General features: G+C 39.7%; 1 protein-coding gene across 2 annotated transcripts in view; it reads right to left on the reverse strand.

Moving 5' to 3' along the window:
* Positions 1-1,102: 1,102 nt before the first annotated feature.
* H6PD (hexose-6-phosphate dehydrogenase/glucose 1-dehydrogenase) overlaps positions 1,103-21,085 on the reverse strand; it is a 30,647-nt gene continuing 10,664 nt past the window's right edge. For both annotated transcript variants that reach the window (XM_053690134.1, XM_053690135.1), the window contains exons 2-6: positions 15,472-15,656; positions 12,343-12,988; positions 6,973-7,090; positions 3,030-3,299; positions 1,103-2,482 (exon numbers count right to left, since the gene is read on the reverse strand). In XM_053690134.1, coding sequence (XP_053546109.1) covers positions 1,125-2,482; positions 3,030-3,299; positions 6,973-7,090; positions 12,343-12,969 — 2,373 coding nt within the window. In that variant the 5' untranslated portion in view covers positions 12,970-12,988; positions 15,472-15,656 and the 3' untranslated portion in view covers positions 1,103-1,124. The remainder of the gene's footprint in view (positions 2,483-3,029; positions 3,300-6,972; positions 7,091-12,342; positions 12,989-15,471; positions 15,657-21,085) is intronic.

Below are 21,085 nucleotides of genomic sequence, written 5' to 3' on the forward strand. Positions count from 1 at the left end.
ATCAGATACCCTAAAAATCTGTTAATAAGATGGAGGTGCAGTCTTTCACAAGTTGCTTCCCAAACCTTGTTCTCCCACCTCAGGTCAGAAAAAGCCCAACAGTAGTGCAATATAGCTTAGCAAACAGCCTGCACTAAAAAGGACCATAACTCACAGGGATACTTTAATTCAAGAAATTAACATTTTATTCAGAAAACACCGGAATCATTGATGAAAGTAATTTCCAGCTTTAGTAAAATCCAATAAAAAGCTGAAAGCATGAATAAATGAAGTAAGCCTGTGAGTATGCCAAGCTATATTGCACTATTATTGTGCTTTTATTCTGAGGTTTTCTGCTATGACCTGAGGTGGGAGAAAGAGGTTAAGTAAGTTCCTGATTGTGCAGATGATGGAGGAGTAACCAGGGCTGGCAGCATCTTTAAATATAACGGAAGTCATTGTGATTGTTATTTTTCTCTATTTTCACTAATAATTTGGCTTATCCTAAAAATGTGGTCTGTTAGTGTGCCCAAAGGACTGGAATTGAGAAACACGGCTTTATAACAGCGTTTCTCTTATTCGCTTAGAAATAGCTGTCAAAAGTAAATGTGTAGGATCCAGATGCAGCACACCATTAAAAAACAAATCCAGTTGCTTACAAATTTACCCATTTCTCTTTGTATCATTTGTGGACACTTGCCCCTTTTCTTTGAGAGCATACAGAGGTAGGCTTATAGGTGTCTTGAACACTGTATGACAGCAATGTTTATAACTATGTTATACAAATAGTGCTTGAGTCACACGCACGCTAAAACTGGTGCCGTTATACAGTGAAACACAAACCAATGGCGTGACCGTGGTGCAACATTAGCCCCATAGGATCAGGTCACTAACTGCTCAATATGTGATGCACCAAGATGATTCTAGTTTATTTTGTTACTGCAAAATTATAAAGAAATGTCACTAAAAGACAAATTCAAATCTGTAAAGTAGTGAACAAAATGTTATCCAGACGACAAAGCTTTGTTGTGAAAATAAACAAGATGGAGTTGAAAAAATAATTAATGTGTTCTCATTTATCTATTGTATAAACATGTAGTGTACAATAAAGAGAACACTGGCATTCAATCAGTACAAAAAGTATTTTATTTCAGTAGAGCGTCATAGTCTATGTACCACACTAGTTTTCCAGAAGTAGGATTCACACCTGTGACTGGCCACTTCGTTGGATTCTTTTTTGCTCTGCTAATGAGCGTTATGATGTCATGTTTTCCTTTCCCTAGTACCAGAACAGAAACGCGTTTCGCCTTGTTAATGAGTGCGAGACTGAAGCTCATTCTCTGTCGCAGCTCTGAGGGGCTCTCTGTTAGGACTATAAGTTTATCTCCTGTAATCCCCTCTTTACTGCCAGGGAATACAGAAGCTGTATGACCATCTGTGCCCAAACCAAGAAGAATCAGATCAAAGCTGGCATTAAGTACATGAGCAGATATATCTTGGGCATACGTTTCTGAACCCAGATCTTCCTCTGCGCAGAGTCTCTGGTTCTTGCTAACTGGCATAGGATGAATATTTATGTATGGTAGTCTCACATGTTGCAGGAGATGTTTCTCTAAGCTCCCAAAGTTGGAGTCTGGGTCTGAAAATGGCACACATCGCTCATCTACCAGCCACAAATGGGTATGTTTCCAGGGGAATCCATGGTGGTACCTGGATAGCCTCTGGAACAAAGCCACAGGGCTTGAACCACCTGACAGTGCCAGGTGGAAAGTACCAGAGCGCTTCACTGCTTCCTTAGCTGCCTCCTGTATATCATTAGCAAGTTTCTGTATTAGTTGATCAGCCCAATCAGACACCATAGTGCTATTAAGGAACTTTGAACTAAGAGTAGCAAAATTATCCACCTTCTGCCCCACATTTACCATCTCTAGGTGCTGATCTGAAACAAAGTGTAAACCACCATCCTGTATGACAAAATCCAGCAACTGACCATTCTCTGAACCTCCTGGGTACAATCTAGGTGACTGGCCTTCCAAAATATCCAGAAGTGGAGTCCAGAAACTCCAGGAAGCCAAAAGGTTCTTGGTTGTGACAAAAGATTCCTTCCTTCCCCAGTAGATGTTGGATATAAGAACGGCGTAAGCATCTCTCTCGTGAATAGGACTGTATACATAGAAATCAGAAAGAGGTTGCCCAAATATATGTATTGGTGGCAGCTCGGAAACTTCCTTCCATTTACTGCTTGCTGGCATGCTGGGCTTGAAAAGGCCCCTACTGACTAGGATAGCTGGAAACCCCAGCTCGCCATGACCAATGTGGAAAATAATCTGTTTTGGCGCACACAGGCTTTTCTCAGGCTCTCTGTTCAACTCTTTCTGCACACAGAAGGTGCGGTCTTTAAAGACAACACGCACATATCCCGTCCTCTCATCCAGAGCTTTGCCTGATGCTAAGATGAACGGGATCCCATCCCATCTCACGTTTTCCACATGAACCAGCACACCTGGAACAGATGCAAACATAGCTTTAATATGTATGTATGTATGTATATATATATATATATATATATATATATATATATATATTATCAACATCATGTTTACAAGAAACAAACAGATATTTGTCTGTACTTTACATAAATATATTTTTTTATTTACATTTTAGTTCCTAAGCATCGTGTCTGTGGCCCACTGCAACCCATAACCCATGTGCCTGTGCAAAGCTTCTATGCCCAGTTGTAAGAGCATTAAACAACAATGCGCGAGACCCCAGTCATGAACACTTGAGTTGTGTGTATGTGTATGTGTGTGTGTAACAAGTGCAGCTGACTGTCATATGCAGTATGAAGACACATACACGCTCCTAAGCCTAACTCCTGAAGACAAGTGCACCCACTTGAGCTTAAACTCAGTATGGAGACACATGCATGCTCCTAGGCCTAATGCAGAATGAAGATACGTGCACACTCCTGACCCTAATTCAGTATGCTTTCAAGAAAAGTCGCACACATACGTCTAAGAACAGACTGCAGCTGCTACTGAACAAATTACCTGCAAAGGTGTGAGTGTTTGTGAAGAAATGTGCCGGCTTTTCCAGCTCCTCCCTCACTTGCGTCAAGTAATCCTGATATTGGCCAACAACGGCGCTGCCGTGCTCGAGGCTGTCCAGAGAGCCCAAGAGCTCCAGCTTCTCTCGCACAACTTCATCTGAGTTACTGAGGTTTAGGGGCACCTCCATAGCAACACAAGTCAGGATCTCTGTCAGGTGGTTCTGGATGACATCACGAATGACGCCATATTCCTCATAGAAACTAGTGCGGCCTGAGAAATAAAAGGGCGAGGATTTAATACTAAAGGTACGTGAAAAGTATTTTACCTTCCCTATTTAAGGATATAAAAGCAGCAATTCTAGGTTAAATTAGTTTACGCAGAACATATACATCAGTGCACAGCTGATACTGCAGTTTACACATTGATTGGCTAACACGGACAGTTCCCACCGCAGGATTGATGGAGAGGAACACATTTTCACAAATTTAAAATGGATAGTAAAGTCCAAATTAAACTTTCATGATTCAGATAGGGAATGTAATTTTAAACAACTTTTTAAATTTACTTTTATCATCAAACTTGCTTTGTTCTTTTGGTATTCTTAGTTGAAAGCTAAACTTAAGTAGGCTCATATGCTAATTTCTAAGCCTTTGAAGGCTGCCTATTATCTGAACGTATTTGACAGTTTTTCACAGCTAGAGGGCGTTAGTTCATGTGTGCCATATAAATAACACTGTGCTCCTGCACGTGGAGTTATTTAAGAGTCAGCACTAATTGCCTGAAATGCAAGTCTGAAAAAATATCTGAGCTAAGGGGCAGTCAGCAGAGGTTTAGATACAAGATAATCACAGAGGTAAAAAGTATATTAATATAACTGAGATAAGGAGCAGTCTGCAGAGGCTTAGATACAGGGTAATCACAGAGGTAAAAAGTATATTAATATAAATGAGATAAGGGGCAGTCTGCAGAGGCTTAGATACAAGATAATCACAGAGGTAAAAAGTATATTAATATAACTGAGATAAGGAGCAGTCTGCAGAGGCTTAGATACAAGGTAATCACAGAGGTAAAAAGTATATTAATATAACTGAGATAAGGGGCAGTCTACAGAGGCTTAGATACAAGGTAATCACAGAGGTAAAAAGTATATTAATATAACTGAGATAAGGAGCAGTCTGCAGAGGCTTAGATACAAGGTAATCACAGAGGTAAAAAGTATATTAATATAACTGAGATAAGGAGCAGTCTGCAGAGGCTTAGATACAAGGTAATCACAGAGGTAAAAAGTATATTAATATAACTGTTGGTTATGCAAAACTGGGGGATGGGTAATAAAGGGATTACCTATCTTTTAAACAATAACATTTTTGGTGTTTACTGTCCCTTTATTTAAAGCAGAAACAGCCATTTTTAAAACAAATTAATTTTCCTTTTGTGACACAAAACAACATTACATAATGATTTATTTCTCCTGTTAAAGACCTTGATTTTGTTGTACAATTGACTGGAACATAGATTGTGTACTTAAATCTGCCTGACTCCGCTTCATATACTACGCAGTGACTGCTTACAGCAGTGCGCACCACCTAAACTGACCACAACCAGGAGAGAGAAGACATCAGACATGGAGCTGGCTCAGGCAGTTTGCAACACTTTGCAGCAGACATTACTTTGCTTTCTGGCTTCTCTATAAAGCACAAAACAAAGTATTTTATAGTGAAAGGAAGGAAACTGCAATACAGTCGCACACTGGTTATTTGCTTAGGTTTCATTTTAAATAAGAAACAGTAAAATGGGTTAGAGACAACTTCCCAATTTACTTTTATTAGCAATTTTGCTTAAAGGGACATTCCGCTCAAAATTTAAATGCACATAGATGAATCACATATTTTAATATAAATGTATTGGCAAAAATGCTTCTAGTGAAATGTATCACTGTTTTAGTGTTAACAATTTTCTTTGCAGGTGCACGTGAATCATAGCTAGATATTCTCAGTGCACCAGCATTTTAAATAGTGCAGCTGCTAAGAGCGCCAGTGGGGCTTGTATCATGTCAGCTAATAACAAATTGAGTCATTACCAGATGGTACAAGCACCGTAAGCTCTCTAAACAAGTGCTGTGTTTAAAATGCTGGTGCACGGTGCATACTTAAATACACTTCTAAAACAGCTATAGCTTTTATTAGAAGCATTTTTGCTAATAAATGTAAATTACGAAACTGCTTCTATGCAAAACTGAAATGCAACCATGGGGATTCCATTTTTGGCTAGAATGTCCTTTTAATTCTCTGGGTTTCCTTTGTTAAAGAATAAACCTAGGTGAGTGTGCACGTGTCTAGCAATTTAGCAGCACTGTTTGCAACAATGTAATTAAATAGTTACAAACACTACTGCCACAGACTGCTAAAGACGCGTGCACACTCCTGAGCTTATATCAACCTACGTGAGTTTACTCTTCAACAAAGGATACAAAAAGAACAAAACAAAATTGATAATAGAAAAATATTTTGAAAGCTGTTTACAACTGAATGATCTGTCTGAATCATGAACATTTCATCTCGACTTAACCGTCCCTGACATGAAACCCAATTTGTTTTTCTTTCATGATTCAGACAGAGCATACCCAGCGCTACGGAATTTGGCGGCGCTATACAAATAAATAATAATAATAATAATAATAATAATAATATCATTTGATATAACTTTCCAGTTTACTCCTATAATCTAATTAGTTTTGTCTTTTTGAATCTTTTGTCGAAAAGTATACCTAGGTAGGCTCAGAAGTTGCTGACCTTTTCCATGACAGAACATTGTCCATTGGTGCTAACACTGTTGCCATATCGTGCTCAAGTTGTGCACGCTCCTGAGCCTACCTTATGGAAAGGAGCTAAGTTTCAACAACGAAAAAGGGTCATTGGATTGTGGAAATAAAACTGTGCACTCAATAAGAAACGTTTCATTTTCACTGCTGTCCCTTAGAGGCAGAGAATTTGAATCTGAAAATCTGAGCATTGCAAATGTCTCATAAATAGCAACAATTTAGGGCCTGATTACAAGTGGAGCTCTAAAATATTGCTTTAGAGGAAGCAATATTAGCGCTCCGCTGAGTAATACCAGCCCCGCTAATGTGCGCTGGCATTACAAGTTACGTGACCTTGCATTCGCATTACTAGGAAGCTTAGTGCTCATGAGAGCTTGCTTTCATAGGCTCCCTGCCTTGTTCTGATGCCATCGTACAATGCACAGAGCCAAAGTGCAGCACAGGGGGGTAAGTAGCGCAGCAATGGGCAGCAAATAGAAATATATATGTATAAGCTAATGTGTATATACACAATAAATATATATGTACAGTATATAAGGAGAATAGTGAGATCCGCATTGACCACTGAGCATATCTCAGTATATTGTCATAGAAAGTCCGGTGCGGCACCTAGGATACCACCCTCTAGGCCTCAGGACACAAGGTGGCGCACGGTGTAAAGGCTATAGCCTTTACACCGTGTGCTGTACAGTATATAAGCATACACAAATAGATTTACTGGGAACACACAGTTCCTATAGACCAAAATGTGAAAGAACTTTTTTCTAACACTTCACTAACATCAACTTTAGCTCACAAAATACTGCTTTTTACAGTTATTTTATTAAAAACGGAGATGCTACTATCTTTATTTTTTATAAAATATATCACATTGTATTTTGGGGGCAATCGATGGACATTTTTAAAATGAACCAGAGATCTGACGTCATAATAAGTCTGACAAAGCCACATCTGCAGCTCTTTATTACATGATTGTGATAAACCTAACTCCACGTATTATACATCGGAAACGCAACCAGCACAAATGGCCCCTACATCGGCCCTCTGGACAGGAAGTGCTGTGTGTGTTACTGAACACTCTGCCTGATCTGACTTGAGACAAGTGACATTAGTTCAATTTACCTTTTGCATCCAATGTTTCTTTCATGACAATCTCTATCCTATCCACGTGCTGGCGGTTCCATATGGGATCCAGATGCTTTTGGTTTCTGCGTCGGAAAGGCAGAATTTGCTGAACAGTCTGTAACACAACACAAAGTTATATAAATAGATGAATGTGAGTAAGTCTGTAAATTGTGCATTTTACAGTCCTGAGAACTGAAAGAGCACAAGGCGACTTCACAAGCCTAACCATGCCACATATCTGTTCCAAATGTAAGGTATGTTATCTTATCTTTTCTCATGAAACCAAATCAAGAGATTTTGTTAACACAATGACAGTGGCAACTCCTGTGATCTCCAGACTTAAGTCCAGTTTGGCTCCTACTAATAAGGAAAGGGGTGGGTGGAGTTTGACCATTGAAAAACAGCTGCAGCAAACAAGGTGTTAATCTGCTCTAATATAATTCAGACACGGCGGAGGTTTACCGTCCCTTTAAATTTTGTGCCATTTTAAAAAGAGACATTGTACTCAACTTTATTTTTATTAATATTTTTTAACCCTGAGTGCACCTGGTTATAGTACTGAACACTCAACTTGCTTTCTTTGTTTTATCTAAAAACCCAGCATTTATTTTAATTATAACAGAATAAACAACTCATTTGTGTCCTGATTAATATCTACTTGCCGCATTTGCAGAGGCGCGTCCCTCTCCACCAATAATGCAGAGGGATTTGTCCTTATTAGCCAGTGAGGATAAGTAGTTGGTACAAAACAAATACTGCAGAATTAGTTTTCATTGTAACTGAATATTTGTTCAGGAGAAGCTATAGCCAACAACACAAATAACATTTACAGCTGAAAGCAATGTCAGTGATCAGACTGTATAGAGGGCAAACTAGGAAACTATTTCTTGTGCATGAATGAGAATAAATGAATTAAAGAGACATACGTTAGAACATGCAATTTTTTTTCATTACTGATCCTAGATACTTATTGTGGTTATTAAATAACCACACTTATGAAAAGGTAAAATCCAAGAGAACAGGTGATTGGCAGGTTGTGTGACTGCTCCAGCTATGTCCTGCTCAAAAGCTGCAATGCTTGTGGCTCCTGAGTGGGACTTTACATATGTGTTTTTAGCTCCTTTGTCAGGGTTAAACAATAATTAACTAGGGTTGCGAAAAAAAAAATAAAAAAAATATTGTAACAGATAGGAGAATGTCATCTTTACATTACGTATTTTTTAGTACTAGTGTAAAATGTGAAACTGGGGTTATATTTTTTTGACTGTATGTGTTATGCTATGCAGGTATAATTTTATATTGTAACATTTGTTAAGATACAGTTTGTGATTTTAAACAACTTTCTACTTTACCAGGGCTCACAATTTAAAGTTATAAAGCTACTAGCCAGGCCAAAATTTTACTTGCCACCTCTGATCCCACCCATCATCTGCACATGCCACGCCCACCGCATTTACACACCACACCCCCTCATTGCATTACATTATTTTGTGCAGTAATTTTAATTTTGCTTTTATTTTGTACCATAATAAATTAAATAATGCTACAAATGGTAATTAACAAAAAAGTGCATAACAGTTAGCAACATCAAATAGAAGGGAAGACTGTTTGGTGTCGTCATAAGGCAAGCAAGCACCCGCATTGTGCATCATCATAAGGCAAGCAAGCACCCGCATTGTGCACCATCATAAGGCAAGCAAGCACCCGCATTGTGCATCATCATAAGGCAAGCAAGCACCAGCATTGTGCACCATCATAAGGCAAGCAAGCACCAGCATTGTGCACCATCATAAGGCAAGCAAGCACCAGCATTGTGCATCATCATAAGGCAAGCAAGCACCAGCATTGTGCATCATCATAAGGCAAGCAAGCACCAGCATTGTGCATCATCATAAGGCAAGCAAGCACCAGCATTGTGCATCATCATAAGGCAAGCAAGCACCAGCATTGTGCATCATCATAAGGCAAGCAAGCACCCGCATTGTGCATCATCATAAGGCAAGCAAGCACCCGCATTGTGCATCATCATAAGGCAAGCAAGCACCCGCATTGTGCATCATCATAAGGCAAGCAAGCACCCGCATTGTGCATCATCATAAGGCAAGCAAGCACCCGCATTGTGCATCATCATAAGGCAAGCAAGCACCCGCATTGTGCATCATCATAAGGCAAGCAAGCACCCGCATTGTGCATCATCATAAGGCAAGCAAGCACCCGCATTGTGCATCATCATAAGGCAAGCAAGCACCCGCATTGTGCATCATCATAAGGCAAGCAAGCACCCGCATTGTGCACCATCATAAGGCAAGCAAGCACCCGCATTGTGCACCATCATAAGGCAAGCAAGCACCAGCATTGTGCACCATCATAAGGCAAGCAAGCACCAGCATTGTGCATCATCATAAGGCAAGCAAGCACCAGCATTGTGCATCATCATAAGGCAAGCAAGCACCAGCATTGTGCATCATCATAAGGCAAGCAAGCACCAGCATTGTGCATCATCATAAGGCAAGCAAGCACCAGTCATAAGGCAAGCAAGCACCAGCATTGTGCATCATCATAAGGCAAGCAAGCACCAGTCATAAGGCAAGCAAGCACCAGTCATAAGGCAAGCAAGCACCAGTCATAAGGCAAGCAAGCACCAGTCATAAGGCATCATCACAAGGCAAGCAAGCACCAGCATAAGGCAAGCAAGCACCAGCAATCTAAGCTATGGGTTTAGAGCATAAAGTGTCAAGGGTGCATGCTAACTACTGAGGGTATTAGTATGGCAAGCTGCATATTGTGGGCATAAGATAGGGCAGGAAGGAAATGTGGTGCATAGCGTGAATGCAGTGTGTATGAGCCAGAATATTATGGGTAGCCTGCTGGGACTTGTCATGGATAAGGTATGTGTAGTGTGCTATAGGCATGTGGCAGGCAGGGGTGTGCTGGTGTTGTAGGCTGGTATGGCTGATGAGCAAACTTGGCAGAGCTGAGGGGTTGGCTGTGCTGAGGAGGCAGACTGCGTGGAGCTGAAGAACAGGCTAGACTGGGGAATGGTGGCACCATGTACAAACAGACAGGGCCTGACTGTAGGAGAGTGGGGTTTTTACTGTCAGGGGGACAAACCTAGGTGGGTTATTCTGTCCCCAGAACCCATAAGTGTAGTAAGTGAAGCTCATGTGGACAGTACCTGGTTATGCTGTATGTGCAGGTCATTTAGTTCAGCATCAGATAATCCTTGTAGAGTCTGTGTGGTATTTCGCCCTCTCTACCGGAGCTCCTGATTGTGAAGCTGGTGCCGGAGTTCTTTTTACTGAGAGATTCCCCTCTTTGCTCACAGAGCATTCTACACTGAGCCTAGGATGATTTAATGCACAGCCTACTTGGATCTCTGTCAGCAAAAGAGGATAATCTCTCAGCAAGAAGAACTCAGGCACAAGCTTTACAATAAGGAGATCTGGTAGAGAGGGGGATAGACCCCACAGACCCCACTAGGATTACTTAACATGCAGCCTATAGAATCTGTCGGCAGAAAGGAATCCCTCAGTGACAGCCCCCCGGATTCATTTTTCTTAGCACTCCCGCCTGTTTAGTATTTGCCATTTGTGCCCTCAACAATAGTATTTGACCTTAACCGCTCCTGTGCTAGATAGCTGATGTAGCACTAAGTGTTGAGGCCCCGAGATAAAAGTAAGGCGAACACGTAGCAAGGTAATGCACAGCTCCTGACTGACGCATTTGTCTTAGTTGTTCTAAGGGATTCTCCTCTTTGCCCAAAGCGCTTTAAATAATCCAAATAAGAGAACTAGGATGCACTGTGGGCAAAGAGGGGAATCCCTTTAGAACAACTAAGACAAACGTTTCCCAGTCTGGTGGTGGAAGTCAGCACTTACCAACACATTGTCGTGCTTCTTCTCAGTGACTCTAGCCCCAGTTTAAATTTTACTCGCCAATGGCGAGCAGGTGAGTGAAAATTGTGAGCCTTGTCTTTACTTCTATTATCCAATTTATTTTATTCTCTTGATATTGTTTGTTGAAAGGGATACCTAGGTACACTCAGAAGCTGCTGATTGGTGGCTGCACATATCTGCCTCATGTTATTGGCTCTCCCATTCTATTCAGCTAGCTCCCAGTAGTGCATTGCTGCTTTAATAAAGGATACCAAGAGAATGAAGCAAATAGAAGTAAATTGGAAAGTTGTTTAAAATTATAAAGTGAAAATTAAAGTCAGTGTAACAGGAAGTTCCAGATTTAGTGTCCCTTTAAAGGGACAATGGAGTAAAAATGTTCATGAATCAGATACAGCGTGTATATATATATATATATATATATATATATATATACACACACACACACTGTATAGTAAACCAGGCACTCTTGCTTAATTCGAATAAATTCTTTATTGTCGGTACAATCCGGTATTCCCAAGGTTTCGGTCCTCACATTGGACCTTTATCAAGGGTACAAATCAGTCAAAACAGTACACAGGTAATCACAAAAAGTTCTACTTACATATTTACAATGTACATTTTCGTGATTACCTCTGTACTGTTTTGACAGATGTGCCTGGTTTACTATACAGTGTGTCTATTTCTATGGACTGAGCACCTGCAGATTTGCACAGCAAGGGAGTGCAGTAGTTTAAAGATAGATATATCTCAGTGTGCTCTCATAGAAAAGAGACCAAGAGAACAAGGTAATTGTGACTAAGTAAATTTGACAGGTTTCTTTTTGTTTTAAACTGTACGGTTTTGCTGAATGATGATGTTTTGGCATCTACTGGAGAGCTCTGATGCTATTTGGTGCATATTCACTGACAAAAAGTGAGCATGCTCCATGTTACCTAGACCAACCACAAAGAGACTACTTCATTTATTCTGGCACAAAGTGAGTTAGGGTGGGATTCACTATTTGAATTAGAGCAACTGACACAATGACCTTAAAGGGTCACTAAGCACTTTAAGATGGCAATATAAAATGATACATTATGTATATAATTTATTTTGTCCCCTTTTCCTGTAATTCCATTCTGAAATTGTGAGCTTTTTCAGTTCTTGTTAGAAATGGAAGTGCAGAATATTGCTATATACCCCATAGCTATTGGCTGCACACTCTAGTGACCTATTTATAAATGTCCTTAATTGGCCACAGCAGAGAAGGTAACCTAAGTTACAATATGGCAGCTCCCATTGTGTTAGACACTAAAACTTTACACTTATTTTGTTAGTATTTAAACAACTAATGTAATTTTAAAAAATTCATCTATATGTTATACTTGGACTGTTTTCTTTGAATGAATCATTCTGTCTAGCATTTATTTAGTGTTTAATTTCCCTTTCAGTTAGTGGGGAAACAAATAAAAAGATTTGTTACAAATTATACCTGTTTCCCTAAATAGTGATCGATTCTATAGATCTCCTCTTCTCGGAAGAACGTCTGGAGAACTCCCGCCAGTTCCTTTGCCGTCTCGTAGTCATGGCCAAATGGCTTCTCCAGGACCACGCGCAACCAGGCTCCAGGTGTGGGCCGGCAGCTGGCATTGATGTTCCGAGCAATATCTGCGTAGGCAAATGGTGGCACAGATAGGTAGAAGAGCCTCCCAGCCTCACGGAGACCTTCTTCAGACAGGGAATTAGTAATGTCCTGATGTAGAGCCGTGTAATTCTCTCCCGTCTTCAGCTGCCTGTAGCTACTGAGCTTTAGAAACTGGTCCTTCAGCAAAGCGCATCTGTCTGCCAAGACATCCGCAGGACACGACAGAGACTTCAGAATATCAAACATCAGACCTTGGCCTTTCTCCAGTGGCGTTAAAGCGGCTCCATGAAAGCTGAAGGTGTGCTCTTCTGATGCCTGGTCCAGATAAAGCTGGAAGAGCCCTTGCCACAGGTACTTTCTGGCCAAGTCTCCAGTAGCCCCCAAAAGCACAACAGATATATGTCCTTTATCTTCCTTACCGGTAACCAAAATGGTTCCTAAGAACAGGCAGCAGCAGAGCGCTCTTAGCAGCATTTTGAGAGGCGACTAAAGGCTGTAAAAAAAACACAAAAAATAAAAATAAACATGGACTGTTACATTCACAGCAACTGAGCCTCCTGCAACGGCTTCCAAGGTGCACAGTCAAACATAGGACATGCGCTACACACCCTGTTGCCGTGTGATGTACTAAGTTTTTACCCACAGTTATTGCATTTCTTTTACTTTAGAGGGACATGAAACTCACATTGTTTCTTTGGTGATTCAGACAGAACAGAACATTTTTAAACAAGTTTCCAATTTACTTCTATTATCAAATTTGCTTTGTTACAATGTTATTCTTTGTTGAAGAGATATCTAGGTAGGTATCTAAAGCACTACATGGCAGAAATAGTGCCCCAGTCACATGCACACTCCTGAATTCATGCTCCTGCTTTTTAACAAAAGATACCAAGAGAAAGAAGAAAATGTGATAATAGAAGTAAATTAGAAAGTTGTTTAAAGGGCCATACTACCCAAATGTTTAAACACTTGAAAGTGATGCAGTATAGCTGTAAAAAGCTGACTAGAAAATATCACCTGAACATCTCTATGTAAAAAAGAAAGATATTTTACCTCAAAAGTTCCTCAGTAGCCACCTCCCATTGTAAAGGATTTCTAAGCAGCAAATCAGTCTGTCCCGGGACAGCTAAGGGAGTGAGCCTCATGCACACTCATGTTATTTCCCTATTCAGTTTAAGGAAGTTTACAATGAAATCTCATGAGAGTTAAGTAAAATCTCATGAGATCACAGTAAAAGATCATGACCTCAGCACTGCTGATGCTGATTGGCTGCTGTTCATTTCTTCATTATTTTTTTATTTTTTTACCTGCAGCTGAGTAGTAACTGTTTATACAGCACTTACTCTGCTGAGCTGAGGAGATTGTGAGGTAAAATATCTTCCTTTTTTACATAGAGATGCTCAGGTGATATTTTCCAATCAGTTTTTTACAGTTATACTGCATCAGTTTCAAGTGATTTAGCATATGGGTATTATGTCCCTTTAACATCAAGTGATTTAGCATATGGGTAATTATGTCCCTTTAACATCAAGTGATTTAGCATATGAGTATTATGTCCCTTTAAATTGTATGTTCTACCTGAATCATGACATCTGCTTGTTAAAAGGCTCTAGTGATAAAATGACATCTGTCAGAGCAGGTGCTTATAGCACTAGCTACACTGCAATGCTATGTGTTTAAGCCCTGCAAAAGGTGTTAAATGCATAGTTAAAGTAACACTTGGGAGCCCCAGAGCACATTTGGTCCTGAGTGTAAACTGCTATTAAACCAATCAGCAGCGCTAGTCGCACGACCCAGCTGTGCAATAAGAACCGCTGACAAGATCATCAGCAGTTTCCACTCTGGACCAGCAGTGTTATGCAGCTGCTGAATGGTACTTTAACTATGTGTTTAACCCCATTTGCCTGTCATTTTATCATTAGGAACAAGGCAAACTAGACAATGCAAAAAAGCTTTCCTTAAAGACACATATAAGTGTAAAAAACATTATTGTGCAATTGTTTACAGATAACTGTGATTAACTCCTGCAAAGAAATTAAGTTAAACACATAAATAACATCACCTTCAGAGCAGCGATTCACTACAGGGAGCTATCTGAGCACATCTGGTGAGCACATGACAAGAGGCATATGTGTATAACCACCAATCACCAGCTAGCTCCCAGCAGTGTGTTGCTGTTCCTGAGCATACCTAGGTATGTTTATCAGCAAAAGGATACCAAGAGAACAAAGAAAATTTAATAACATAAGTAAAATGTAAACTCTTAAAAATCGGATGCTCTATATGATCCATGACGTTCATGTCCTTTTAAACACATAGCTAAAGTCCTGCACAGAACATCTGCAGCACCTGAGCAGGGAACAGCTGGTAATTAGCAGCTACATGTGTATGCTGCTTCTAATTTCAAGGAGTGTAAATCTGAGCTGCAAAACAATGCAAACTATGCTAACAAAATGACAGAGTTTTAAAAACATTTATTTTTTATGCAGATCTTTTGCCATGAAATGCTTAAGCTGTAATTATAAAGACAGCGATAGACAGATAACTCCATTTAATTTCTCATTTAAAAGCTTTCAGATAGATGATGCAATTTTATAAAAACTTTCTATTTTTTTTTTATTTATTTTATTTATTTTTTACAAAAAATAGCTTCATTCTCTTGGTATCCTATGGTTAACTAAACACAGGTAGGCTGATGAAAGCTCATTGTTTGTAGTAATGTTATACATAGTTACAAGCACTGCTACCATAGAGTGCTAAAAACACGTGCACGCTCCTGACCTCCTATGCCTACTTAGGTTTACTCTTCAATGAAGGATACTGAAAGAATAAAGCAGAAGTCAAGTTGAAAGTTTGTTCTCTCTGTTTAATTACCTGCTCTAGCTGAATCATGAAAGTTACATTTTGACTTTACTGCCTAAAACAACCACTCACAATCACACTGAATAGGAAAGTACAAAGCCACATTCAGGTTACCTGTTTTACAGAGCTCGCTCTTCTCTCAGCTGCATGTACACGGCTGGCACACCAAGATACGGCCTGGGTGTCACAGATCCTCACCATTAATCATTACACAAATACCAGAGAATCTGTTCCCGGCAGAAGGATTTCAGATACTCCCCACAAGGACGCGGAATGCAAATTATATTCTGAAGAACTCACTTTATCAGACAAATGTAAAGAAAAAAAAAAAAAGGAGGATTAAGCAATCTTTGGTTTCAGGTTATCGCCAAACAAAACAAGCTTTATTTTTACAAATTCTTCAAACAAAGCATAAACAAATGTTTGCTTTCACCTTAGTGCTGGCTTTTATCAGTACAAAAGGAATGTAAGTCCTTCTGAAAATAAAATGTATAAAATAATAAACCCTGTATATGCCAGATTACTCTTTATTAAAAATGTCATTCATCAAGACTTCTGCTATTGTAAAAAATAAATTGTACTGAGAAAATCATTTTCTCTTTCATTTGCGAGATCGCCATTTAAATATGAAGACCCCCCCCCCCCCACAAAAAATAATATTGAGCAAAACAGTTTTACCAGTTGTATAAAGAGTTGCCAGCTGAGCTACGTACAAATAGGGGCATGGTTGGTAGCTGGGTCCTACAAGTTTTTTCCTAATGATCAACCTTAGCTCAAAGTTTGATCCCACCATGTATATTTTTCACAACTGAGCAGTCATTTTATCCCCTTGGCTGCCAGTAACACATGTGCAGTAGTGATTTGATCCCTTGACTGCCAGCAGCACACACACAGCGCAATGTTTTAACACCCCACATGGCTGCCTTTAAACACACAACTGAAAATGCAGTGTGTTACATTTTTTTGGACTGCATTTGTAGTGCATTAGCTGACACTTAGGGTCGTTTAAAAATACTGGACATTTAAAGTGTCCATAATTTTTTTTTTTATAGATTTTACTGGACAGGCCGCTAAAATTATGTCTGATTTAATACAGGACACCTGTGTGTAATTATAACTACTGTTCATTGGCTGCCAAGTTTTTCCTGCAAATGATCATTGGTTAAAAAGTAGTCAGTGTGAATGCTTATTGGCCAACGGGTACTTACCGCTAATGCATATTGGGTAATAGGTACTTCCTGCAAATACTCTGACAAGTAGTTCTCGCTAAAGCTTATTGGCTGGCAGTTATGAAGCACATTGGCCAATAGATAGTTCTCACTAATGCTATTTCCTATTAATGTACAATATGGTCTTCATTCTGAAATCTGAATATTCTTTATGGATTGCTGCAGAACTGTAGGAAAAGCCGGCAACACCAAGCTTGGCCCAGGCATATTTAAGCTCCAGCAAAAAAAAAAAATAATTTAAAAAAAAATTAGTTTGAAAAAAGTTAAGCGCTTTGTTATTTTCATCTTGCCCTGATTGGAAACAGCAAACAGACCAGAAACACAAAATTGCATCAGGGTTTTAAAGGGACATGAAACCCAAATTTTTCCTTTCATGATTCCGATGGAACATACAATTTTTAACAACTTTCCAATTTACTTCTATTATCAGATGTGCTTCATTCTCTTGGTATCCTTTTTTGAAGGAACAGCAATGCACTACTGGGAGCTAGCTGAGCACATATGATGAGACAAAGACAAGAGACATAAGTGTGTATCCACCAATCAGCAGCTACCTCCCAGTAGTGTGTTGCTGCTTCAAGCTTACCTAGGTATGCTTTTTAACAAAGGATGCCAAGAGAACAAAGTACATTTAAGTAAATTGGAAAGTTATTTGAAACTACATGGTCTATCTGAATCATGAAATACATGTTTTGGGTTTCATTTCCGTTTAAGGGGTTTAACCCTGGACTATTCTGGTTTGCAAAGTCCTGCTTATTTGCTGACAATTTTTAAATGCTTAAAATATATTTATTTTGAAGGCAGATATTCATTCCTTTTGTATATACATAGCACAAGACTTGACAAATTCCTAAAGGAGAGTCTTGACTAGCAAAATTCTAGTTGTGGCTCCAACCATTTTAGGTTCCCCTATATACAGTCCTGTGTTAAATTATACCATGGCTCATAGTTGCCAACATTTCAAAAAAAATTCCAGGGACACTTTGCAGCAGAGCAAACAAGCGGGTTACTGGAGTATTGACGACCTACTGTTCAACTGCTCCGCCCACTCAGTTCTGCAATCAAAACACACCCAATTGAAAGTAATAGTATAACTTAGACTTATCCATAGTTTATTATACAGATTACAGCACCAAGCTCTTACACCTACCCAGTCTCTGGAACACATTCTGGGCATATGGTTATTTTTACAACACAGCATCAAAATTAGAAAGACAAATAATATGTGAACCCATTCAATAATAATAACAATATTCCATTAGGAATGATTTATATTTAAATAATACACTATATATATTTATAATCTATCTATCTGTATATGTTATATATATATATATATATGCAAACAACAAATGTTGTGCAAAGGAGATTTTCAGGGACATTTCCAGGGACAAAGTAAATCCAGGGACATGCAATAAAATCCAGGGACTGTCCCTGGAAATCAGGGACTGTTGGCAACTATGATGGCTCATAAGGTACTGCGTGACTGACTCAGTATTCTGTCTGGATCTGAGGTTTTAAATAAATCTGTCAAACCACAACAAATACTGTATCAGCTATTACTTCATAGCTAGTTCTGCTGTCAGGAAGATGTCAGATTAAAAATGCTGATACTGATGTTATTTCTCTAACATTGTAAGAAACATAGAACAGGAAAACAGTGCAACAAGATATAAGCAAGATGCCCAGACCGAAACCGACAAAACAGTCTATACATTGTATGCACAGACACCAGCACAATGAGATCTAAACAAGGTGTCAGTCCCAAACTGACAAAACAGTCTATACATTGTATGCACAGACACCAGCACAATGAGATCTAAACAAGATGCCCAGTCCCAAACCGACAAAACAGTCTATACCTTGTATGCACAGACACCAGCACAATGAGATCTAAACAAGGTGTCAGTCCCAAACCGACAAAACAGTCTATACATTGTATGCACAGACACCAGCACAATGAGATCTAAACAAGGTGTCAGTCCCAAACCGACAAAACAGTCTATACATTGTATGCACAGACACCAGCACAATGAGATCTAAACAAGGTGTCAGTCCCAAACTGACAAAACAGTCTATACATTGTATGCACAGACACCAGCACAATGAGATCTAAACAAGGTGTCAGTCCCAAACTGACAAAACAGTCTATACATTGTATGCACAGACACCAGCACAATGAGATCTAAACAAGATGCCCAGTCCCAAACCGACAAAACAGTCTATACATTGTATGCACAGACACCAGCACAATGAGATCTAAACAAGATGCCCAGTCCCAAACCAACAAAACAAACAGTCTATACATTGTATGCACAGACACCAGCACAATGAGATAAACAAGGTGTCAGTCCCAAACCGACAAAACAGTCTATACATTGTATGCACAGACACCAGCACAATGAGATCTAAACAAGGTGTCAGTCCCAAACTGACAAAACAGTCTATACATTGTATGCACAGACACCAGCACAATGAGATCTAAACAAGATGTCAGTCCCAAACTGACAAAACAGTCTATACATTGTATGCACAGACACCAGCACAATGAGATCTAAACAAGGTGCCCAGTCCCAAACCGACAAAACAGTCTATACATTGTATGCACAGACACCAGCACAATGAGATCTAAACAAGGTGTCAGTCCCAAACCGACAAAACAGTCTATACATTGTATGCACAGACACCAGCACAATGAGATCTAAACAAGGTGTCAGTCCCAAACTGACAAAACAGTCTATACATTGTATGCACAGACACCAGCACAATGAGATAAACAAGGTGCCCAGTCCCAAACCGACAAAACAAACAGTCTATACATTGTATGCACAGACACCAGCACAATGAGATAAACAAGGTGTCAGTCCCAAACCGACAAAACAGTCTATACATTGTATGCACAGACACCAGCACAATGAGATCTAAACAAGGTGTCAGTCCCAAACCGACAAAACAGTCTATACATTGTATGCACAGACACCAGCACAATGAGATCTAAACAAGATGTCAGTCCCAAACTGACAAAACAGTCTATACATTGTATGCACAGACACCAGCACAATGAGATCTAAACAAGGTGCCCAGTCCCAAACTGACAAAACAGTCTATACATTGTATGCACAGACACCAGCACAATGAGATCTAAACAAGGTGTCAGTCCCAAACCGACAAAACAGTCTATACATTGTATGCACAGACACCAGCACAATGAGATCTAAACAAGGTGTCAGTCCCAAACTGACAAAACAGTCTATACATTGTATGCACAGACACCAGCACAATGAGATCTAAACAAGGTGTCAGTCCCAAACCGACAAAACAGTCTATACATTGTATGCACAGACACCAGCACAATGAGATCTAAACAAGGTGTCAGTCCCAAACCGACAAAACAGTCTATACATTGTATGCACAGACACCAGCACAATGAGATCTAAACAAGGTGCCCAGTCCCAAACCGACAAAACAGTCTATACATTGTATGCACAGACACCAGCACAATGAGTTCTAAACAAGGTGCCACTCCCAAACCGACAAAACAGTCTATACCTTGTATGCACAGACACCAGCACAATGAGATCTAAACAAGATGCCCAGACCCAAACCGACAAAACAGTCTATACATTGTATGCACAGACACCAGCACAATGAGATCTAAACAAGATGCCAGTCCCAAACCGACAAAACAGTCTATACATTGTATGCACAGACACCAGCACAATGAGATCTAAACAAGATGCCCAGTCCCAAACCGACAAAACAGTCTATACATTGTATGCACAGACACCAACACAATGAGATAAACAAGGTGCCCAGTCCCAAACCGACAAAACAAACAGTCTATACATTGTATGCACAGACACCAGCACAATGAGATAAACAAGGTGCCCAGTCCCAAACCGACAAAACAGTCTATACATTGTATGCACAGACACCAGCACAATGAGATCTAAACAAGGTGTCAGTCCCAAACCGACAAAACAGTTTATACATTGTATGCACAGACACCAGCACAATGAGATCTAAACAAGATGCCAGTCCCAAACCGACAAAACAGTCTATACATTGTATGCACAGACACCAGCACAATGAGATCTAAACAAGGTGCCCAGCCCCAAACCGACAAAACAGTCTATACATTGTATGCACAGACACCAGCACAATGAGATCTAAACAAGATGCCCAGACCCAAACTGACAAAACAGTCTATACATTGTATGCACAGACACCAGCACAATGAGATCTAAACAAGATGCCAGTCCCAAACCGACAAAACAGTCTATACATTGTATGCACAGACACCAGCACAATGAGATATAAATAAGGTGCAATCGATACATTGTATGCACAGACACCAGCACAACGAGATATAAATAATGTGCAATCGATACATTCTATGCACAGACACCAGCGCAAGCTGATTCAACATAAACCAATAAATATAAATATTAGGTAAACATACAACACATTTTATGTACACACCATGTGCAGTGTTGTGT

Source organism: Bombina bombina, chromosome 8, assembly GCF_027579735.1.
Source record: "Bombina bombina isolate aBomBom1 chromosome 8, aBomBom1.pri, whole genome shotgun sequence".
Classification (NCBI taxonomy): Eukaryota; Metazoa; Chordata; class Amphibia; order Anura; family Bombinatoridae; genus Bombina; species Bombina bombina.